This window comes from Penicillium cosmopolitanum (assembly GCF_028827165.1).
Source record: "Penicillium cosmopolitanum strain IBT 29677 chromosome Unknown utg000005l:1.0-4006212.0:1.0-4009387.0, whole genome shotgun sequence".
Lineage (NCBI taxonomy): Eukaryota > Fungi > Ascomycota > Eurotiomycetes > Eurotiales > Aspergillaceae > Penicillium > Penicillium cosmopolitanum.
In genome coordinates, this window is record NW_026622675.1 from 2,010,685 (window position 1) to 2,034,566 (window position 23,882).

At 46.3% G+C, this 23,882-nt stretch overlaps 6 protein-coding genes across 6 annotated transcripts; 3 read left to right on the forward strand and 3 right to left on the reverse strand.

Annotated features, from left to right (window-relative positions):
• Positions 1–162: 162 nt before the first annotated feature.
• On the forward strand, positions 163–1,268 carry N7509_003814 (transporter YIP1; the record flags this gene model as incomplete). The annotated part of the gene is made up of 2 exons (XM_056628451.1): positions 163–513; positions 675–1,268. 2 exons carry the CDS (start codon positions 163–165, stop codon positions 1,266–1,268), a joined length of 945 nt encoding a protein of 314 aa, XP_056491185.1.
• Positions 1,269–3,398: 2,130 nt separating this feature from the next.
• Positions 3,399–5,759, reverse strand: N7509_003815 (putative ubiquitin fusion degradation protein (Ufd1); the record flags this gene model as incomplete). The annotated part of the gene is made up of 1 exon (XM_056628452.1): positions 3,399–5,759. One exon carries the CDS (start codon positions 5,757–5,759, stop codon positions 3,399–3,401), a length of 2,361 nt encoding a protein of 786 aa, XP_056491186.1.
• Positions 5,760–6,894: 1,135 nt separating this feature from the next.
• Positions 6,895–7,870, forward strand: N7509_003816 (SDR family NAD(P)-dependent oxidoreductase; the record flags this gene model as incomplete). Its single annotated transcript, XM_056628453.1, has 3 exons — positions 6,895–7,450; positions 7,514–7,615; positions 7,677–7,870. 3 exons carry the CDS (start codon positions 6,895–6,897, stop codon positions 7,868–7,870), a joined length of 852 nt encoding a protein of 283 aa, XP_056491187.1.
• Positions 7,871–11,808: 3,938 nt separating this feature from the next.
• N7509_003817 (uncharacterized protein) lies at positions 11,809–13,680 on the reverse strand (the record flags this gene model as incomplete). Its single annotated transcript, XM_056628454.1, has 2 exons — positions 11,809–12,944; positions 13,218–13,680. The coding sequence occupies 2 exons, from the start codon at positions 13,678–13,680 to the stop codon at positions 11,809–11,811; spliced, it is 1,599 nt and encodes a 532-aa protein (XP_056491188.1).
• A 1,673-nt stretch (positions 13,681–15,353) lies between these two features.
• Positions 15,354–16,608, reverse strand: N7509_003818 (uncharacterized protein; the record flags this gene model as incomplete). Its single annotated transcript, XM_056628455.1, has 2 exons — positions 15,354–16,406; positions 16,480–16,608. 2 exons carry the CDS (start codon positions 16,606–16,608, stop codon positions 15,354–15,356), a joined length of 1,182 nt encoding a protein of 393 aa, XP_056491189.1.
• Positions 16,609–18,326: 1,718 nt separating this feature from the next.
• N7509_003819 (aldo/keto reductase family protein) lies at positions 18,327–19,518 on the forward strand (the record flags this gene model as incomplete). Its single annotated transcript, XM_056628456.1, has 3 exons — positions 18,327–18,390; positions 18,431–18,546; positions 18,619–19,518. 3 exons carry the CDS (start codon positions 18,327–18,329, stop codon positions 19,516–19,518), a joined length of 1,080 nt encoding a protein of 359 aa, XP_056491190.1.
• Between the last annotated feature and the right edge of the window lie 4,364 nt (positions 19,519–23,882).

Consider the following 23,882-nt stretch of genomic DNA (forward strand, 5'->3'; position numbering starts at 1 on the left):
GACTCATCAGCCATCAATCACCAAGTGTCCACCTGGAGCTTCAGCTCTACTCCAACACCGCACTCATACCACGTCAAACTAATTCCTCTTTTCCTCCTACGATTCACACTGTGAAATACAACCTGCGCCTCGGATAATCCATTCCTCGCCGCCCACTCGGCAATGGCCCAATATTACCCCCAACAGCAGGGCTACGCACCCCAAGGCTCCGCCCAAAACCTCCAGTTCTTCCCCTCCTCCTACGGCTCTGTCTCCGGCCATACCACTCCCGCACAAGCATCCTACGGCAATAGCGCGGGGTTTGGAGGCGCACCGAACCCCTCAGCCCAGGCGTACCCCGTCGGTGGTGGATATGGGGGCTTCGGATCGCCGGCTACGGGGGTTAGTGGACGGATGGGTGAGCAGGGTGGTTTAAGGACGGGTTGGTTGGCGGCGTTTGGAACGGAGGGGTATGATGGGGAACCGCCTTTGCTTGAGGAATTAGGGGTGAATTTTGAACATATTCGGACTAAGGTGAGTTGTTGCATTTGTGGTGGGTTGTTTTTGTGTTCGAACTGGCCCTTGTGTATACTTCGTGATCACGAGGGGTTCATTTCACACACTTGCAACACTGTCACAATATATAGAATTACATGGGATTTGAATCATACTAACGAGTCTCCTCTCTTCTCCAGACCCTCACAGTCCTGAACCCCTTCGCCTCAATCGACAACCACCTAATGGACGACAGCGACCTCTACGGCGCCCTCCTTTACATAGTCCTATACGGAACCTTCCTCCTCCTCTCCGGAAAGGTCTTCTACGGCTACATCTATGGCGTCGCCGTCTTCGGCGCTCTAGCCCTCCACCTCATCCTCAGCTTGATGTCTCCGTCCGGCGCAGCCCTAGTGGACACCTCCGATCCCGCCAACTACAACCCCCACCACAAACCCTCAATTTCCTCGTCCTCGGCCGGCCATTTCTCTGCGACATTGACATTTCCCCGCTCCGCCAGCGTGCTGGGTTACTGCTTTCTCCCGCTCGTGCTGACCGCTCTGATTGGTATCATGATCCCCATGGATACGTTGTTCGGGTATCTACTCACCACCGCGGCGGTGGGTTGGTGTACGTACAGCAGTTCTGGCATGTTCTGCTCCGTGGCGCGTATGAGTGGGATGAGGGGTCTTGTGGCTTATCCGCTTGCGCTGTTCTATGTTGTTTTTGGGATTATGGGCATTTTCTCGTCTAGGGGGACGGGATCTCTTGCTGCGAAGACGGGGGCTGCTTGATTTGATGTGAAGAGTATCGTCACTTGGGGGGAAGAGCTCCCTTTTTTTGTCATTGATTTTTCCCAGAATCCGGAATGGAATGGGTGGGGTTGGCTGGGCTGGAACCAGGCGTCTTGTCTGAATTTAACATTGCTTTGCCTTGCCTTCGGGTTGAGAAGGCAAGGTAAGCCAATCTAAGCTCTCATATCTTATATGCATACGCATAAGCGCGAGGGAGAGGCTACAATACAGCGCTACCGGGAAGTAAAAAGGTCTCAGGTGTCTACTTACTTACTTTCCTGGAAGGGCTTTGCATCTAATATTATGAATTTCACGAGGTTCAGTTCAGCCACTGTTTTTGATATATAATTATGCATTGTTAGATTCGTCGTCTCGCTCCATGTAAACGCAACTCTTTATGTACATGGTGGATGGGTTAGTAGCCGAACATTTCATGAGAGATATCAGCCTCAATTCCTATCGGATTGGTTTGAGTGATTCGTCCCATTTCGTCCTGGCCGCAGGACTACTGGGGCTGCTCCAGGAGTATCCGACTGCCCATTCGCGATGGATTCTCAAAGAGATGACAGCTCATAAGGCAGAGGCGAATAAGCATCGCAACAAGGAGTTAGGCGGGTGTGAGGGCTAGCTTATACGGACTTGGGGCGGCCGACGAGGCGCCAAGACACGGGGTTGGAGCGGCCGCTCGAAGCCCTAACTGTCCCTTCGAGGCATTCTATATAAACCTGAAAATAAGCCCATAGAAGCAGCAATGCTTCCGTCAATTGGGTTTTTTTTCGTGAATTTTCGTATCATATACAAATCTCCAACCCTTACTCCCCTTTCATTATGCCTGCTATGGATGCGGACCCAGAAAAACGAGGTTGCACTGATATCCTTGCTAGCACCGACTGGAACGACGTCCCTAAGGAGACATCCCCTCGTCCAATTCATGGATGGAAGGTACTGCATTATTCTACCAAACTCTGTGTGCATTGAGAATTGTAGCTAATTGCATGCAGTGGGCTATTGCATACGCCGCTATGATCTCGACGACTTTTCTCTTCGCATTGGACAATACCATCGTGCGTACTCATAAGCTTCCCACCAGCTTCTCATCTTATATTAGACCGGTGCAAGGAAAGTTAGTAGCTAAAAGAAAGTATGTAATTACGGCTATAGGTCGCCGACATCCAACCTGTCATTCTCGACCTATTCGACGAAGTCTCCCTCCTCCATGGATCGGAGTCGGCTTTGCTGTCGGCACAATGTGTGTTTTGCCATGGGGTAAGGTTTACGGAGTATTCAATGCCAAATATGTTTATCTGTTTAATATTGTGCTGTTTGAAATTGGAAGCGCTGTCTTTCCAAAATCATACTGCACCACGCCGCCATGGCTCATATGTGGCTGGCTGACGACTACATCGCCGAGTCGGATGTCGATACTGGCACTAGGGACTCCACCTCCAATACCCACCATCAGGCCGAAGCGGATGGAAGGGAACGCCGACCTCATTTGAATCGCAACAGTAGCAGCTGGGGTGGTTCCTGTCAAGCCATAAGGAAGGCATGCCATGACAATATTATGCTGACCTATACGGCCCAATGTATAAAGATTGCTATCGACATCATTATTTCGAGGGAGACTTGGGTGCCTCTCATCCATCATCTTGCGCGAGGCAGCCAGTTCAATCGAGAGGGCGCATACCCATCCTACGTGTAATCTTCGTGCCGGAAGGGAGGATGTGTCATTGAAAGTCTGATGATGCGGGGGTTGTGTCAGGAAAGCAGGGCAAGTCACTGTTACTGCGTTTCAGTGCCTGGTAAACTGGGATTGGGGTAGAAGGTGTGCAACTGTTGTGCATGTGGGAGTGAAGTTTGAAATGAGGAGGGGCTGCCGTGAGTTGGCCAATTGACGAGGGCAACTCGGCTCGCCTGCAGGTAGTCAGCCTCACTTAAAGGGAGTAGTTTCATTGGGGTTGCCTATACCCTAGTACATGAGCCACAGCCCTCAGTACAATTACTCCGCCCCTGATTTATTAGATTGGCCAACTTCCGCCGTGAGTCCTAATCACATCAGGGAGGCATAGATAATCTTTAAGTAGTCTTGTAACATATGAATAAAACGAAAGCAAAAGAACCCCCGAGCTTCTATCGTACCGTTTCACCCCGAGAAGGCGCCCACTTAGCAAGCCATTCTCGCGTCTTTTCAAGATCACCACCGGCTGCTTCGGCGCCTGCAACACACCATGCCATATCATATGCCTTATCTCCATCGCCGGTAGTTCCCTCCGCGTAAATCATATCTGCTAGATTCCGACGGTGCTGACCCGTTTCATCGGTGCAGAAATAGAATGGGGCGGTGTTGGTTTCTTCGGGTTTGACGTTCAAGGCGTCGACAAGAGGACGGGTTACTTTCATTATCTCGGCCACGCTCATTGTTGCTGCTTCAGGCGCTGATTGTCTTTTCTGCTTCCCGTTCTTGCAGTACTCATTCTGACACCAAGCCTTCCCGCACCCGGTCATCATTTGCGAAAGATATCTTCGTTCAATGCGGCGTCGAAGAGCTTTACCCTCCGGATCATGTGTGTCGACATATAGAGGCCCGAAACAGATATTACAAAGACCAAGAGACTTGTTGCCTGTGTTTGATAAGGTGCGGCCGCAGTTTTGATTGAGACATGTACGTGGCGCGGGTCGGGAAAGTCGTTCTAGATCGTGGTGGCGAAGGTGGGTATTCATATCGCGGAGTCGAATGATTTTGCCGCATAGGTGGCATTCGGTTGTTCGTCCGCCGTCTACTAATTCGTGAGGGGTGAGACCAGAAACCAAGACTTCCGGGTCGAAGAAGTCTGGGTCTGAGTCGCCCTTTTGCGGGACGATCAAATGGCAGAATTGGCACATGATCAATTTACCGGGACACTCGTTGGTCCGGTGGAGAGCTAAGGCGGGCAGGCCTTCGAAGTTGGAGGAACAGTCTGTGCATTCGTAGTTATTGTGGAATATAGAGTCGTGGTGGATTTTGCTGGCGGCGTCGGTACCGTGGGAGGAGTCGTGGGGACAGTGCCAGTGATTCTGCCATTCGGGTGATCGTTTTTGGAAGACGTTATGGCACTGGGGGCAGAAGATATTATTGCGTAGACAGAAGTTCTCGTGGAGAACTAGAGTCCGCTGTGGAACCCATCGTCGACAGTTTTGGCACTGTACATCGTCTGGCTCATGTTCATCGTCCTCGGCTTCGGCCTCGGCGCCATCTTCTGAATCATCAATCGAGATCCGTAGGTTATATTTGACAGGAACTCGTTGTGAAGACTCGTCCTCGGTATCTTCAATCTCAGCATAAGCAGAAATATAGATAGATTCCGCCCCCTCCAGCGCAATATTTGTAGGCCGAATCTTGAATTTCTTCGATCCCTCAGCAGAAAAGTCACCCCAGACATGCATATCTCTCCTTGGACGCCCTCTTTGGCGAGCACTAAGAGGACTGGCGAATAGAGACACGGTAGGATCATCTGTCAAAAGCTCAATCCGAAGCGTTCCCTCGTGCTTCGTCAACTCCCGCAACTCATAGTCCACATTTTCCCCGGGTAACACCTGGGCTGCGACATTCTCTCCAAGAGTGAGGACCCCACCAACCGAACTACCGGCCGTCGTACCAGGTGCCCGTGCAGCTCGCTCTAGTCGCTTTTGCAACGTCTCGCGCGCCTGTTCTTCTGATAGTGCCACGATATCAACTTCGAGATCCGTGTCGACGACGCAAATTCCTTCTCCTTCGGGGTAGACCTTGTCTAGTAGAAATCGGAAGGACTCGGTGCGGGAAGTCGGTACCGTGAGGATCTCGCCAACCGTCAGCGTTGTAAAGTTATCCCGAAGATGTCTTTCCAGCAACGCCTTCCAGTCTTCGGGATCGTAGCCAGCTTCGAGCGGACGAAGACGCACGTATGTGCCCTTGGGTAATTGCTTCGCGTGCACCGTGACCCTTGGGCCCGCGGGTGTGGATGTGGTGGGTATTGTTGGTGGCGTTGGCGTTTGGTGTCCGTTACCTTCTACTCCATCTACCTCCATATCTGGCACTTCTTCACTCTCTTGGGTTTCGGGTGTAGTAAAGTCGTCATCGGAAATCTCGAGGGACTCGCGGAGGAGACTGCTGAGGGCAACTTCATTCTCGGGTGCGGAGAACTCGCGGATCCCCGCATAGACGAATCGGCCATTTTCAGGGTTCACGATGCGAAAGGTCAATGGGTGTGGAAGCTGCTGTTGACGCTGTTCAATCTGCTGACGGGCTCGAGACTCGGCGGCGAAAGTGTGAGGATTGAAAGGGTCGAAGGTATCGCTGTGTTGCACGCGTGCGTTGGAGGAATTGGGAACAGCTTGGAGCGGGGCGGCGGCGAGGAGTTGTTCAAGCGCAGACTGAGGTAGGGTGATTTTATCACCAGTTAATCGAGGCGCGCGCTGGGGAGGTGCCACGGCCAGTTGGGCAAACCATGTCAAAGTGTTCTCGTTCTCCGCCATGATGGAGAAGCTTGAAGGGAAACCCTCGGCGGGGAGGAGCTATCAGATAATGATTATGTACACCCCATCGTACTCGTATAGGGTTCCCAATCGGGTAGGTTCTAGAAGACTCCCCCGCGCCTCCTCTGATTATCAATTATCTATACTCCGTACAGTCAACGGCAATCATCTAAAGTAATCAAAAGAGGTAAAATCATGATTGATTACTACCAGAATCCGAGGACCTGTGAAAGCCAGCCCGAAAGTGACCATTTTGACGCCACAAACGTAGACCTGTGCAATGGGCCGCCTATGGGCCGAGATTTTGCAACCCGCCCATGTGCTGGGTACCCATTTGGCCCCTAAATTGCATTAATTTTATGATTTCCTGAGTATATTTCTTGGTAGTATTTTTTAGTATTCTAAAATTACCTTCTTAACTATAGCGAATCACAGAATAAAATATAATTTGATAAATATATATCTACACTGAATATATATATTCATACACATATAAGATAGTCTACTTATTTGTATATTATATCTAATAATCTTAATCTTAGTAACGATGTCTAGGATTGACAGAATAAATAACAGAACCTTCTATAACCTTGGAAGCAGTATACTGATACTACAACCCTAGCAGCCTTAGTAGAATCTTTTTATAAGGGGGAATATATATATTGAATTAATACTCTGGAACGAACGCTACTTATTCTTCCGAAACAAGACGGAAGCCTTGTTGCTAAGGCTTCTGTCATATGACCCTAGGATGCCGATGTTGAGAGCGGAAATCCCTATTACAATAGTTAATTAATTAAAAAGGTTATAAAGATAAGCAAAATTGTATAATTATGATTTATTCAGGCTTTTCTAACCGGCCTAGATTTAGATTCCATTGCACGAGATGAAAAGGCAAAAGTTTCCTAATACGGAAATATTAGACCCGAGGGAAAGAACGGATGGAGGCATTTTACGGGCTGAGTTGAAATATTCCTTGGCTGGTTAGCGCCAGGATTGTTGATCTTTTGTATTGTACATTATTTTTCTTTATTTATTAATCAGGAGAAGTTCTGTGTGCCCTTGTTGAATATCTAATTCTAGCAAATAGAATAAGTCCCAACAGATTCAGCCAAGTTATTATCTTCGATTGAAAATGGATCCATTGGATGACCCGAAGCCTCATTCTCCGGGCCGCTTGCACGACAGAGTTGCTATCGTCACAGGGTCTTCATCCGGCTTTGGAAGAGCGATAGCGTTTAGATTTTCACGCGAGGGCGCAAAGTTATTATGTGCTGATATCACACCTGAGACAACGAAAGCAGGATCACGAGATGCAGATCGCGCATATACCACGCATGAATACATTGTTGCGAAAGGCGGTACGGCCGAGTTCGTCAAAACCGATGTTGGCCATGAGTCGTCGGTACAGGCCTTGGTCGCTCGTGCGGTTGAGCTGCATGGCAGGCTCGACATATTCATCAACAACGCTGGGATTTGTCCAGAATCTGCACCAGATCAGATATCAGAATTGATTCATGAGCAGGAAGTAAAAGTGTGGGATACCACCATGAGAGTCAACGCACGTGGATCCTACCTGGGCTGCAAGTACGCGTGCGAACAATTCATGAAACAAAACCTTCTTCCATCGGGGGACCGAGGCTGGATCGTCAATATTGGATCGACAGCATCGCTGACTGCCTCACAAGTTGGTAAGTTTTTGGCGTTTCAGGTATCTGCGACAAGTGAAGTTTAACCCATATTATACATATCAGCTGCATACGACACTAGTAAAGGGGCGGTTTTACAACTAACCAAAACGGTCGCCGTGTCTATGGCACCGTACAAGATTCATTGCAATATTGTTTGCCCTGGGGGTCTGTCATTACCGCCATCAAAAGAAGCTATAGAGGGCTACTGACTTTGAACGTTTTTTAGATGCCACCACGGCCTGTTATGACCCGCACGTGAATGATAGGGAAGCAATCAACAAATCCATTTCTCTTTATCCCTGGGGTCGATTCGGGAAACTGACAGAAATTGCTGGTGCAGTTCTCTTCCTAGCCTCAGACGATGCTGGATATGTGACTGGCGCCGTCCTATCTGTCGATGGCGGCTTTGTTTCGCAGTAAACCTACCTGTGTGTAGGGATCTTACAGAAAGATTTGGTTGATGAGCCAGGCATAGTTGTTTTTGAATTTGACCCAGAGCCAGCCTAAAATAGCGCTTCTGGCAATGATGAAGAGAAAAGCGATGACAAGCAAGATGGGGGGGGGGGGTTCTGAATCGTCTTCAACACCACGCGACCTGCCTCATTATTTTGAATTACATCTTGCACCTCGCTGATCCTTTTCAATGACGTGAAGGTATTGGGGATGATCATGTATCCCGCAAGCAATATCCAGTTGGCTGCATTCGCACAAAGGTTGAATCTCCAATCCATCTATGCTTCTTCTTTCAGCATCTTTGTGTAGAGCGTATCAATTTTGTATTCTAGAGGCTCGATTCTTCATTTGAGCCGCGAACAGTGCTCCCATGACATGATGTTGCGTGCCGTCCATTGTTGCAAGAGCTAGTAATCTGGGCGGGCATGGTGCGGTATACACAATGGAATTCAGGAGATAGTGGGGTTTTAATACTCCAGCTGACGTGATCTGTCAAGGACATTACTGGCAATACGACGGTGGTATTTAAGAACAAGCATCATATCAACAGAAAGCGTTCATTGTCGAGGGGTCGGAATCGGATAGCGGCCAACTTCCTTGGCTTACACGGGGGGAGTTGGCAGCTGTTGTCTGACCCTGTACATCATGCACCCGGCCCAAATAGTTCTGAGGGAAACTATGCAAGGCATGAGGACCAAAAGGTACGATAGCAATCACGTCATCGTAACCGGCTCTTCTCATAATTCTACAGATACCGAGTCTCGAGAAGAAACCCATCAAAGAATTGGCAAAAAGGAAAATCGTGCGACATGGACAGCTGATTACTGAGTATCTCATCCTTTGGTGCTCTTGGGAAAGCCTGGATTAAGGTAGAGAGCAGATGAATAATTTCCTGCCTGATGATGATAAATGCGACCGTTGTTTTTGAAATGGTCGAAGGTGCGACGCTGCCGAAAATGGGATGCCTGTGCCGTTCAGTTGGCGAAGTAAATCCCTTGGCCCGCTCACGAGGCAACAGAAATTGAATACACTTAGCAAAAAGGCTAGTGTCATAGAAACTACTACCGTTGATCAAATTGAGCGGGGGAGCCCCAGGGTGTTTGTGCTTGGTAGGCCACCACGCATTTCACATGCTTTGTTTGCCATTGTATGTGCAAGGCGCAACAGGGACAATTTGCACAATTAAAGCTTTGGGGTACAATTCTCCAAGTCTCCTTTGGATTGTAGCTGAATTACATTGAGGCTTCCAGAGGGAATGCAGGACTTATCATATTTCCAGATTTCGGAGATGATGTTTTGCCCACCACTGTTACAGCCAGTCAAATCATGAAGAATTCGGTGCATTCAACGAAGCAACTAAATCTAGAGGAGAAAAGAGGAAGAAGTTCTATCTATAGCATGGAAGCCTTTTTGTTGTAGGCTAAAGGAACCTTCTATCAAACTCCAAACACAAGTTGGCCAGTTCGCTACTCGACCATTCTGCTCCAGTTCGTCCTCGATCGTCACAACCACTAGACAATTTACAGCAGGTTCGGAAACATCCATAGTCCAGCGGAGCTACTAAAAGTAGGCACGGTAATCTCAAATCTCGGCCGCGAAGTGGCTAAACGATGTTTTCAGGGGATTTATAGCCTAGTTTATCCATCTTCGGCACAAGCCCAAACTTCCCCCCTCCTGGGTTTGACGTGACTTAGGACCTAGCCTCTTATCGAAGCATATTCGTAAGCGTAAACGAATTACGACCTTGGTCATGTAATATTTCTTTCGGATTCGATTTGTCTGATACTGGCGTCTTGCTGCTTAAAGCTTTGTGGATACTCTTTGACTTGCCACATTTCAAGCAGGCGCCTCTGGGAAGGCATTTCCCTAGAATGATAATGATGATAAATTCTTTTGCCCGATTTAGCTTGGTCTAATATATACTGCTATGCGGGAGTGCTGTTAGGCCTGCCGGCAGCTTCAAAGTGGTTGCCAACCCACTGAACGACCGTTTTCATAGGGCTCGCTGAGCGGACCCCCTGAATGGGCCGTTCGAGAATGATAGGTTAGTTAGTTAAAAGTAAACCTAAATCGATTACGTAAGCACATTGAACATAGGAAATTAAAACGAGCGCCACCCACGCGTCCCCAATAACACCGCGAACTACACTACACAACTCCTCCCCCCTACTCTTCTATTTTACTGTACCTTTTCACTTCTCTCATGATTTCCATCAAGCAACGGTTATCATATCCTCCATACTCAATGGCATAAGATAAATTATCTGTCATAATATGAATGAATCAGGAACTGCCTTCTTCTTGATGCCCCGTAGGAGTTATATTGTCAGTTATAGCAACTTCAGGATTCAGTATTATTCATATACATTCTAATTAATTCCTAGAAAAGAAAATTGCAACTTCGGAAAAAGCCCCACTATGAGACGATCGATGAATGTGATTAAGCTGAAAGGTCTCTGAACCTGAAGCGATTCAAATAAATGCCTGACGCCTACACAGGTGTTCGGCTCAGTCGATGCCAGGAGCAGCAGGCCAACCGCCATCTCGCAGGCCAACCTCTTTAGCACCTGTGACTCTCTAAGTACTACAGTCTGGTATTTTACACAAATGAGAAATCTAAATGAAGTACTATTATTGCCTTTTGATAAATACATCGAACAGGGTCTCGTCAAATGTGTGAACAGTTAGGGAAGCAACCTGTACCCAAATATCCCCTGGAATGCACAATACCGGTTTCTACCACGCCTTTTCCTAGAACTTCGGTATGTTCAGGCTCTCATTGGCGCCCTTAGCTTTAATCTAATTGTCAGCGTGAGTGAGTCGTCGTCTGGCTCCCAACGTTTCAAGACGTAGGGGCATATTCGAACGGATTATGGCGATACCACTCAGCAACACCGTCAAGCTACACTAGCGAAGACGGGCTAACAGCAAACGCTATTCAACATGCGGAGCCAATGGATATTCTCTCTGAAGCAGTTTAGATTCATGCATTCCATTGCTATACGTAGATACATCATACATCTTACAATCTAACCAGAGTGGCTATATATTGGGTCCCAGTGTCCCGCAAGGGCTCTGAGCGAGATCCTTGACGTCATTATTGACTGGCGATGCTTAAACTGAAAACTGCGCTCTGTCTCAGAGCCTTGACACGGACAATGAAATTAAGGTACTGCAGGCCCTCGAGGCGTTCTTCTTTCAAATTATGCAACCTAAGCGTAATGTTAGTATCTTTATACAATATGACATTAACCCAACCACACCAACTAGCTGCTGCAAATCGAATGCAGTACAAAAGGTAGGCTTTAAAGTCTACGAGTTACATTATATATTACGCTCGTAAACCAGTTCGCGTCATCTTGTCAAGGATGATGACATTTTGAAATTGATGCCAGATCAATTGACCAATCGCTTCTTCATCTTTGCCAAGCCTCGGCTTCTTTCACAAATGTGGACCACAAACGAGGAGAACCTGAAATCACCCATGAACATGACTATTGGAAGGCCACCCAAAGAGTTCTGGAGGCGACCTGGTGAGAGAACGAGGTTGCATTGATTATGACGCTAAGCAACCTAAAGTCGATCATGCTCATCTCGTCAATCACGAGGATGTTCTTATGGGCCCATAGTTTTCTGATGCGACTGGTCACCTCTGCACTTTATAAGAATAGTGATGCCTAGAGAAGTATGACATGTATTTCAATTGGTTGAATATTAAGAACATGAACACTTCAATAGTTAATCTATAACCTTTCTCTAGAATGGGTCTTCTTGTCAACAAATAATACAGAGAGCATTCGAATTACCCCAGTACATGCAGCAGATACTTGCCGACGATAGAAAGATAGAATGTCGGACGAACGGCAATTTCCAACTAATTTACTTCAACAAGCCTTAATATATTCCTAAACACACTTCCAGTTTCGGAAATCTTTCCAGTCGCCTCCTTGAAACACATTGCGTGTGGGATACTTACAATGGGCGCGCTGGAGGTCGATCTCAGCGGTAAAGTCGTCATTGATATACTTCGTACCAAGTAGCACCTCAGGACCAATACCAATTTCGACCCATTTTACCAATGCCATTAAAGCATTTTGGTCAGGGTGAGTTGCGACCGGGGAATAGCCTGGCTGTCCAATGTACCAGGCGCCCGATCCGCCACTGCAGTGGCCCATGCCGCCAATTTTGAATAAGCGATAGAACTCATCCATCTGGCTGGAAGAAAGTCCCATTGTATGTGAAACGTGCTGCCAGTAAATTCTGTCGATGGTCGAAGGTATATAAGCATCTTGAGTGCCGTGGTATGCAAGAATCTTGGACCCTCTTTCGGCGAAAGCAGTGAGGTTTCCCGACCAGACTTGTAGGCCGCCCGGATCTTTCTGTCGAGCATAAAGAATGTCATCCTGAGTCATCGATAGGGAATCCCACTTTGGGTCATCGTATACTGCGAAGCGAAAGTAATCCTGCGCTGCTTCATGCGGCTGGCCAGATAATGTGCCCCATGGCACGATCTCAAGCTCACTACTTGGAGGGAGGCCGGGATATATGAAGATTTCGTCCTGTACCAAAAAGTCAGAGTAGACTTTTCCAACTGTCACAGCCTGAGGAGCAGTAAGGCATTGATCGAAATCTGTGCTGCTTGGGCTGCATATCAGCTGGCTAGGATCATAAGCACATGCAGACGGGTACTCCACAATACCGTCCATCGCACCATCCAGACCGTCACATTGTTCAATGACATTTCCATGCACAATCTCCCACTTTGAGAGGGGCACGAAAGACGCCGCTTCGGGGGCCCCAACAATCAGCCTGAAATTGGCCGTCCAGGAGAAAAGATCAACGCCTCTGAGGGCAGCACATCCTACCAAAATCCCATCGAAATCGTCTGGAAAATCTTGCGCCTCTTTCCAACCTTGACCGCCCCCTCTTGAACAGCCATAATAATAGGCCTTGGTACTTGGCTGACCGTAGAAGGAATGCACAATCTGCTTTCCTACGACAACCGCAAGATGCGCACTAGATTGGATTAGTACATCAGGATCTAGAAGATCGGGGGTGTTATCTGAATATATTACGATCTTGACCCAAAATCCAGAAGACTCTCCTCATTCCTGTAGAAGCTGAAGCCACGGGTCCCATTATGTCCCTCACTATGGTCAGTGGTTGCTGGTATGTTCAAAGAATCGCTTAACATACCCCATTCCCAGAGACTGAGGCAAAACCCATGCTGTTTCCCCATGCCAAGTCTTCGTGTTGAATGCCTTCGTCTTGCGTTAGGGCTTTTGGAAGGCAACTGATTCTTTAGGAAACGTACAGCCGCCTAGAGCCCCATTGCCAGTGCTCAGTAGTCGACCAGTCCAATTCCGCGGGAGCCAAGTCTCTATGCTGATTTCTGAGCGATCAGAGGTCCTCAGAGCGGACGTTATTCGACACATGTCCACCGTTGTGATGAATGGGACAGTGGTCCCCCATCCAGGATCGGTGCATCTGGCAGAACCCTTTGACAACGGCTCATCCACGGTCAAATTCAACTCTGTCCCAGCAGCAACGTACTGAGTCGTCCAGACTGTGAGGTCTGCGATGTTCAGTTTCTTCGCTAGCACATCACAATTATGAGCGAATTCATCCTGCTCCGTTCCAATGAAAAGTAGATCTCCAAGGAGACCAAAGGCACTAGGCGCAATGAGCCAGTGGGCAACTGAGATGGCTACTATCAAAACCACGATGGACTCTTTGCGCCCAGGACCATCAAAAATCTCCGAAATAAATGGGTGCATTATTGTCACAGCGCGACAGCCAGTCTGAAATTGATTTAATCTCTGATAGTTAGGCTTTGGATTCGCTTCAGGTGTGTAGGAAGAATCGGATAGCGAAAGTTGAGCCAGCGAAATTCATGCCTGCCTGGGAACAATTGAGTTTTCCGAACTCGAGCTTTTAAGCAAGACTTTACGGACACATTTAGTTCAGGCAGCCACCCTTGTCTTGATGGTCACAGTCAGGGAGTTATGATCTGGTTGTATATTGGTCATTCAGGCTAGTTTATCTTAAAATAGTGGTTCTACCCGCACCGGTCTATGCGACGGGTGGTGGGGTAATTCCAAGAATATCCAACCAAATACTGTGTCGCCCGGAGACTTGCCAAACTCACCGCAAAGGATATCAAACATAGTCTTAAGGGACATTAGAGAAGAATACCGGGGATGACTGCGCTTCCTCCCCTTTATACTAACCTGGTTGCATCTTGGTTATTCCAGAAAATCAAGGAGTCTCCGCCTCTTCGAGGGCCTGCGCCAGATTCGGAGTTCAACCCGCAGGCGAAAACCGAGTTTTCTTGATGATCACGATGAGTATCTGCGTGTGGTCGGGGAGTAACTGGTGGTTGCTAGAGTACATGTAGTAGAGCAGGAGTTCAGCGTATCTCCGCAAGCCGTAAATGATGCCCAGGGTATATGGGGTTGGCGTTGGTCTGTTATCATGCCTCGGGAAAGTTTGAGATCAACACGAAGGATAATCAAGAAACATCGGCGACAAGCAGTATTTTTTTGCAACATGAAACCAAACAAACACAAAACAGCAACTGAATCTCAAAGTGGGCGCGGTTTTGTGTCTTATGGTTTGCGTCCTTACGTTAGTCCCTGGACTAATGCCAAGAATGTATTTCTCGATAGTCAACGCCCCACTCCAGTTGTTCAACCAGGTCAGCCACTCAGGAGAGCGCCGCCAAGGTGTAAAGGTTGCGGGGAGATTGTGCATAAGATCAATAAATTTCAAACTAGCTAGTCTCAAATCTAGATCATATTTGTTTGATTTAGAAATCATGTCGCTGTTCAGCAGTGATTTACAAAATTTCGCCGGCTTCGACAGATTCTAACTCAGCAGTCCTGCCAATCAAGAAGACTGGAGCATTTGATTTGAAAATATTGTATGGCTACTCTTCGGCCTGGATCTTTTATGCTGTCAATCGAGGAGTATGATGCCTACCAAAAATTATTATTGACATGGCGCAAGAACTCGGCTTGATCTCATTGTCTATGCTACCGTTGAGCCTTCTTCGATTTCTCGTTGAGCCACCCATAATCACATTGGCACGAAGTTTGACTTCTTTGCATATTGGTGTAATGTAGTTCCTTTTGCATCTGTCATATTTCCCATTGCCTGAACAGCGTTTTCCCTGACGAGGCCTTGATACACTTGGATAGGAATAATGAACCTGCTTTTGGAGTAAACACACCAGGATAGTGCACTGATAGCAGTTACTGTACCAATCACGGCACTAGTGTAGTTCATGTTGTTTGCCGTTACAGGTAAATAGAGAGGAAAGCACATCCACACAAACATCCACAACATCCAGGCCAGGCCAAGAATATTGGCAACAATGCCAAATCGTCCGAGATTAAAATACCGGGTTTTGGGGAGCGTTGAGCGTGCCTTGAGCATTAAGATGATTGGACTAAAATAGGATATATAGACGCACAGTAATCCGCCGCCAAGAATGGCGTTCAGAGCAGTAGTAGACCCTATGCGAGATGGCGCTGATCAGCACGGTGAGGACAGCCAAGAATGTAATAGCATTGACCGGGATAGAGTAGCGCTTGTTTACTCTACCAAAAAACTTTGGAAATGGAGTTCCCTGGTGCTCCGCAAATGCCCACCATGACCGACCGGCGGCACAAAGACAAGCGGCGGCAGCAGCTATTTCACCGACTAAAAGGATAGCTGTTGCAGTGACCGTCAGAGCTTTTGAATCGTATGCGTCAAGGTAGAGCTGAACGATGGGATTGTTGCCAATAGGAGTGAGCAAGTTTTGCGGCTTTGTGTTGCAGAAGGTATAAGTGAAAAGCATTGGAAGTCCGGCAAGGAAGCTGATGGCTGATGCGCCCACCATCACAAGGGGTACCACCCGATGTGGATCTGGTACTTCATCGGCCATATGAGTAACACAGTCGAATCCCGAAACGAATCCTACTCCCGGTACCAACCCGATGAAAAAGACCACGACATTGCTGTCCCATCCAGTGGCATTGATCATAGAGACAAAGACATCATGTGCAGATTGTTTCGGATGCGCTCGAGCCAGCAAGCTGACAAAGATGAATAAAGCGCCTAAATTGAACCAGTACAACATGGCCTTAGAAAAGTGAGGGTAAAAATTGAAAAGTGGAACGTTAAGTATCCAGTTGACCAATGTGAAAGCAGCAACCAGTAGGTAGATCTGCCAGGAAGAGGCCGAGAATGAGGGGTAAAAGGCTGTCACAATAGCGGAGAGTATCTGAGCAGCCAAGAGATTTGTGCCACCGACCCATAGAAACCATCCTGAACAAAGCATCCAGCCGGTATAGTAACTCAGCGAGCGAGCATGCTTGTTGTTGGAGAAAACTGCAGTCCAGTAGATCTGTCCCGAGGCAGAAGGATAAACAGCTGCGATCTCGGCCAAGGACAGGCAAAGAAGGAAACTGAAGGTGCAGCCTACTAAAGTAGGAGTAGATAAACACGGGAGGCCCGCCTACACCCACGATCAGGGAGAGGTAGCCGCCCATTGCCATCGGAGTAGCTTGAGCTGAAGCCATCAACCCTACAGCACTCCAGATGTTGAAACTTTTCTTCATCTGCTCGTTGTGGTGGACCTCGCCAACGACGACCTCGTTGGGCATGGCGGAATCGACATGCGGGCGAGAGGCTTCGAGTCCTGCAAGATGTTGGCTCATACTCGAAGAGCCACTGCACGGTGAGTGACGAATATTGTAGAAGGTACGCAGGGCGATAATCCTCGAAGCTGTGGTAGGCTTAAGGAGTTATGTGGAGAGTTCCTTGGACCAAAAACATGCAATTATCAGGCACCCCGCTATCTTCAAACAACCTTTGGCCCCCCTACCTTATTGTTGTTCGTAGTCAAAGCCTGCCTATTTTATCGATTATACGCACCCTGGATGGGAGTCAGTGGTTGCTGAAAGGGAATCCATAGCCGACACTGTGCCAGAAATTTAGAAAATACGCTGTCAGAAATAGACTGGCTCCGCGTATTATCGCTGTACATGTCCAGGCGAACGGGAAAACTAGGCTGCGGCACATCCGAGAATGCGAAGAACTTTGGTATTCGCTCCACAATTTGCGGATTGTTGACGCTACTGTAGTTTAATGTCTACGTGGTGCATTTCCCACGGAAGGGACCAAAAAGGAGCCTTATGGAGGAGGGAGGCGCGGATTGTTTCGGTACGCCGGGAAGGATGCCTACATCAGGGTGGGGTTAAGTACAGGAAATAAAATGGCGAGTTGAAGGAGTGGTAATTCCCCACTTAAGACCCTTTTGGGATAGGATTGGAATGCAGGCATTCCTTCGCGAATAGGGAGTCTTCGGGTTTCAGCAAGGATTTACAGTTTCTGAAAGAATGGCCCCAGCACATGAATGCCGATAGCTGTGATATTCGTTAGTAATCGTCGAACAATCGGGTCTTTTATGAGTTGATCAGCAGCGAGTTCTTTGAGTGCATCATGTAGTTGTACTGTGCCAGTACAGTGACGTGACATTATTAGCCTACCCTTAAGCACCTCACTAAGAAGAATCCTTAAACCCCTGAGAACTGAGACAGACGGATAATTTTACTTATTAGCAGCACATTTCCTAGTATATTCTAACAAATGTATAGTTAACTAACGTTAGTTACCTCTTTACACTGGTAAGCATTGGGTGACGGTCCTTTTAGAAGCGCCATCGGCTTTACAAAATGCTGACTATCCCCGTCAAAGTATAAATAAGAGCAAGCAGCTAAAACAAGCTCGCTTAGATTAAACTTTCCTCAAAACGTGAAAATCGCAAAAATTACAGGGCTCATAAAATCGATGAGGAGTTCTTTGTTCATGGATTTGATTTTTCTGCTTATTGGCTTCCAAACTACTTTGACTGCGCCGCTTTCGGAAGTCAGCTGAGTGAAAGTTTATTAGGATCAAAAAATGGAAGAATAAATAGCGGAAGAAAAGTTACTGCTAAGCGCCCACAGATTATGGGTCCAAAGCGGGGAGTGCGCGTAAGGGAAATGTGCTCGATAATAAATCAATCCCAGACTGGCATAGGCCTAAAGAGAAATAGATGCGCGCAACGTAGCCCCGCATCCTCCAGATCGGGCTTTAATTTCTCCTTTTGGAATACTTAGGCAGTTTGGAAGCTTTTGAGTGCAAAGGTCGTGTTTAATGTTTTATCGCCACATTTTGCTTTGTTCCAGGCTCGCCCTATGTTGGTTCACTTGACTCCAGTTATCCAAATGTTCACAATCTAAAAGTATATGATTGGCATGAGCCCTGAACACCACTGCTTTATTAGAACTTATGGGAGCTGCAGTCCTGTTTAACATATTGAATTATAGAAAGAATGAGTAACCAAGACTCCGCAACTTGTCTTGATCGGATGAGTCTTCCTTCTTTGTGTCCAATGCGAGCCCCCGGGTTGAAATACATCCAGGTCCCCTCGGTTGGCTTCGGGACATGGGCTGCAGGTATTTCTTCCCCGATTTCCATCTCCCACTCCTAATCAAGGAGGAGAAACTGATAGCATCACCAAATCTCCAGAGGATCCGTCGTGGTGTACCCAGGCCGTTATTGATGCCCTACAAACTGGAGTTCGCCATCTGGACTGCGCATGGGAATACGGAGTGAGTTAATTCTAGAGAAAATTACATCTATGAGGTGCGAAACTTTCTAACCATTCTCCTTCATTTTATAAGGTGGACCGCGAAGTCGGTGAAGGAATTCGGCAATCTGGCATCCCCCGTGAAGACATCTTCATCACAACAAAATTCTGGCCCAACTTCGCTGATCCGAAGAATGTTTCCATGGCTATTGATAAGATCCTGGACTCCATGGGGCTAGACTATGTGGATTTATTACTTGCACATTTTCCTGCTGCTATCAAACCTTCCGGGGACCTCAACAGTGCCGTCAACTTCACCGGGGCCACACTTCAAGATCAAAGATGCTCTGAGGAAAAAAATGGCAATTATTTGCCGGACTTAGAGCACTGCCCTCGCGCTGTGGCTGCAATAAATGGGTTTCCAGGTGTGGGCAGCTTCGTGCCTACCTGGGAGGCAATGAAGTCACTCGTGCGCGCAGGGAAATGCCGCGCCATTGGAGTTTCCAATTTCGAGCGCGTGCATCTGGAGGAAATTCTTCCATATGCGTCTCATGAGGATATACCTATTTCCTGTAACCAGATTGAGGCGCATCCATGGTATCCTAATGTTGAACTAATCGAGTTTTTACATAAGGAAGGAATTTTGCCAACAATATATAGCCCGTTCGCCCCTAAGACTTTTATGGTGAAGTCTGGGGTGGTTGAAGGGTGCGAATTTGCTCCAAATGGAGTGACACTGCTGCAGGAGCCGGTTGTTAAGGAGATTGCCTCAAGTAATGGCATGGACGTTGGGCAGGTCTTGCAGAGCTGGGCAGTTCAGCGAGGTACAGTACCATTGGCAAAAAGTCGATCTAAGACACGCATCGCCAGTAATATGAAAGTTCGTCGGCTTTCTAAGGAAGATGTTGCGCTCCTGGATTCTTTGAAGAAAGACGGGCTGTCGGGGAAATCGACTGATGTGAATTTACTTTTTCCGGGTGTCCGATTGCGATAATATTGGCTTGATCTTGAGCTTATATAGAAATTTGATACTACCAGATTCATGACATCCTGTTGCTGCATACTTTCCTCGTCCCTTAAGCCTCAGGGGCTCACGAAGATGACGAATTAAGAATGGGGTCTGTAAGGAGCGATTGCTCCAGAGGATGAAAGCGCGAGGGATACCGGAGGTCCTGCTCCGGTGGGTCGAAGCGTTCTGCTCGGAGCGAACGGCGACTATCCAGATCAATGGGCAAGCATCTGAGGCCCAAAGCCTCCCACAGGCAGGGCTGCCTCAGGGATAATCCCTGTCCCAATCATCTTCCTCTTCTTCAACGCAGATCTCGCTCGTACAGCGACAAATCGACGGCCAGGGAGGAGCCTTTGTGGATGACTTTACCGCATGGGTGACCAGGCCGACTGCGCAGAGCAACCGGCAAGGTATCAAAATCATCGTCAATGAAGCACTCGACTGGGAAAAAAAGAAGTGGAGCGACGTTTGAAGCGGAGAAGACTGCCATTATACACTTCGCCCCTAAGGCCCACAAATTGGACTCGGAGCCATTCACTATCAAGGAAGAGACCGTTGAACCCAGAGGCCATGTCAAGGTTCTTGGCGTCATAATGGACGCGAGACTCAAATACAAGGAACATATCGCGAGGGCAGCGTCCAAGGGACTCGAGGCGGCGATGGAGCTTCGGCGGCTTCGGGGTCTATCCCCTGCAACAGCGCGGCAGCTATTCACATCGACCGTAGCCCCAGTGGTGGACTATGCCTCCAATGTCTGGATGCACGTATTCAAGAATATGAACATCGGGCCGATCAACAGGGTGCAGAGGATAGAGCGTAAGCGATTGTCGGGATATTCCTCACAGTTGCCACCAAAGTAGCGGAAGCGGAGGCTCATATCGCCACGGTGCAACACCGGCTCTGGAGACGAGCTGCGAAGATGTGGACAGACCTTCATACCCTACCAGCAACCAATCCCCTGCGTAAGGATTATTTTGCGTCGGTACTGTATTTGTTAACCTTATATATACTCCAAAGATAATCTTCGTTACAGATTAATCCTTATACATAAGTGCCGTTGCTCCTAGAGTAACCTAGGCAAAACCTATAATACTTAAGATAGACCTAAGAGTAAGAATAAATTTGTTGATATTAATAACCTATTGTACGTTTGGGATGCGTTTACTTATATCTTTACAGTCTAGAGTCGCTGCGCTTAACAGAAATAGGATATGGTATAGACTATTGTTTTGAAGAACTAGAGCTATAGTTATTTCTAGATAAAATACGAGACAAGACGCTTTCGAAGATTCAAAAACCTTAGCTATCCTTTGTACAGTAGAGATCCTCGTTCTTTGTATGCCTAGAACAAGAGAAGGAGAGGTAGAAATATAATGTTGTTGAGAATATAATATAATATTAAAGTTAGTTACCGGAAAAGGGGAGGTTTTATATAGTACTTAAACTAACAACCGAGTTATAAAGGGTTTGCAGGAATTCAGAGTCGTTATAATAGCTTCTAAATAATACTCGATTATTGCAGAACTACGACTAGGACCAGTACTGCCTATAGCCAGATCAGAAGAAGGTAGAAGGATATACTGGTTAGCGTACATTAAAGGCAAGTATGATATATTTCTAAACGGATACAATTAAAGAGAGTGTAGGTTAGGGTATGTTAGAATCTGGATTATTAAGGGCCACCTTATCTTATCTAGGCTAGTTGACTGAATATATAAGGGACTCCAGAAGAGCTCAACTCGAACTCTATCCTATCTGAACAAGTCTAGGCTGCTTTGACATAAGGACGAATAATAATAGAAAAAGTAAGTATTACATTTGCCCTTAAAAGCAATACTAATAATTATTTCTATACTGACAAAGACAAAAAGCAAGATATATACCCTATAAGACTTTAGCCAGGAAAAAAGAATCAGACTGATTCTAAGTAGATCAGAAGGTCAGAGTTATCGTAGGTTTTAGTCTTTCTAGTTATAGTACATTGATTATTGAAAGTAGTGTCCCTAACCTTAAAATATACCACTAATGTTAACGAGACTATAATATTATACAATAAAAACCTCATCGATTATACGAAAACTAGCGGTTACCTTCAGAGTATTTATATTAGCGAATCTCATACCTATTATTATAGGGTTAAACCACCTATATTAGTCTCAGCCTTATATTGTTGAAGATTATTATAGGTTAAGACTAGTACACAATATAGTCAACCCTGCCTACAAGAGTAGATTAGAATTAATAATATCAGAATAAACGAGTCGTAATTAGACAAATCTACTAAAGTAATCTAGGCTTAGGGTCAGTATTTATATTCGGGCTGGTCAGAATTAGAATAGACATAAGTAGCTTAGCTTCATACTAACCCTCAGCCACCTATAATTCTACATCTTGAGGGTAGACTATCCTTCTCAACCTCACAGATAAAAGTAAACATTTACTTCAGAACTTATCGAAAAGACAACCTTCACTATACGCTCTAATCCTAACCATTAATACTCTCTAACTACAGCCTAAATAGTTAATCCAGGCCAGCAATCAGCGCACTTATATTATTATCAAAAAGATCCATCATAATAGGGCCTTCTGGCAAATTTAGGGTTTGAAATAGGTCAATAGCGAATAGGCTTACTCTTGGCTGTTCTGCTTAAATTAGTAACGGCTAGACCAGTCGACCTGTAGTAGCTATGGAACTCAGTATAGTATCAAAGACTCGAAATATTACTTTACGGCCCTTTTTACAGAGATCTTGATCGCCAAATCCTGGTTCTAAGTTGCCTAGCTTTACTGTAAAGATTACTAAGTCTTGAATCATTCTGCTGTATAGCAGAAGTAGGTCAGCTGGATACACTGGCTACCGTTCCTGCTAGAGAAGCTTGATCGTAAGGATCACTGCGCTGCATATTCTATATACCGTAAGGAAATAGTGTAAGATGGGAATGCTCGTAGGCTATCTGCGTTGGCAGACGGGTCGATCGCAAAGAGACAAAACCACCATACTCGCAGAGTGTAGGAAGACGATAGGCAAAGTATGACGCTATAGAGGATTGACAGAACAAATAACAGAACCTTTTATAAGTAGTATACCAATACCACAACCTTAGCAGCCTTAGTAGAATCTTTTATAAGGGAGAATATATATATTAAATTAATACTCTAGAGCAAACGCTACTTATTCTTCTAAAACCATACAGAAGCCTTATTGCTAAGGCTTCCGTTATATAACCCTAGGATACTAATATTAAGACCGGAAATCCCTATTACAATATATAATATATATTCTGCTATATACTGATTATTTATATAGGATTTAGTAAATATCTTACTATACTTTATCTAGAATCCGGTTTATTATAGAATGAATACCTATTTCATATACTTATCTTTTGTAAGATATATATCAGATAGATATTCTAGAAGAAATTCAGAGATTATCTGGCTATTAGGGTCCTAGATAACCTTTCTACTGTATTAAATATTTATACAGTCTATACTATTATAGTAGATATAGTTATAAAGTAGCCAGAGACAGAAGATTAGTTTAAAAATAAGCCCTTGGTGATAGTTATCTTACCACCACCCACCGTTCGGGTCAATGTTATCGTTCCTTATTGCGGATTGCGTGCGCGGATAGCGATAGAGCTCGGATGCTCTGAATGTTCTATCTCTAGGGTCCTGCCTACTCTCTACGATACGTGGCACCCTGCGGGTGTGGTGTTGTCTCTCTTGCTTCTCTCCCCTCGTCTGTAGTGCGCAGACTGCCATCGAGCATTCCCATCTTACACTAGTTAATTCAGGTGGTCTAAGTAAGAAGGCTTATTAAAACGCGATACGCTAGCTTGACTGCTTGACAAAAATTAGCTTCGTGAAGTTACCACTAATTGGCGGTCTTTCCCTTTGTAAACAGAATGTACCTGATTAATTTCGTTTTATTAAACAGTTGAACCTATTGTGATTTAACACAACTAGGAGCATTCTCTGTTCTTCCAACACATTCCCGATTTAGGAGAACTGTAATGGTTACTTAATTGTCAGGCTAGAGACCTGTGACTGTTTAATTAGGCGATTTTGAATAATACGTTTGATTTTTAAATAATAATAATATTGTAATAGTGGGTCATTAAAACAATCAAAAAACATACTGTAAAGGTGCTTATTGGCTAATATATCTGCGCAAGCAGACACCTACCTTGGATGGAAGAGCTATACCAATCTCTTCCATCCCAGCAAGCTACTAGTTCCCCTCGAGAAGGCAGAGATCAGGACGGTCAGCAGGGGGTTTCAAACCTTTGCAACGCCACTGTACAGAGGTCCATATCCATAGGCGAGTACGGGTATGAACTTCTGTA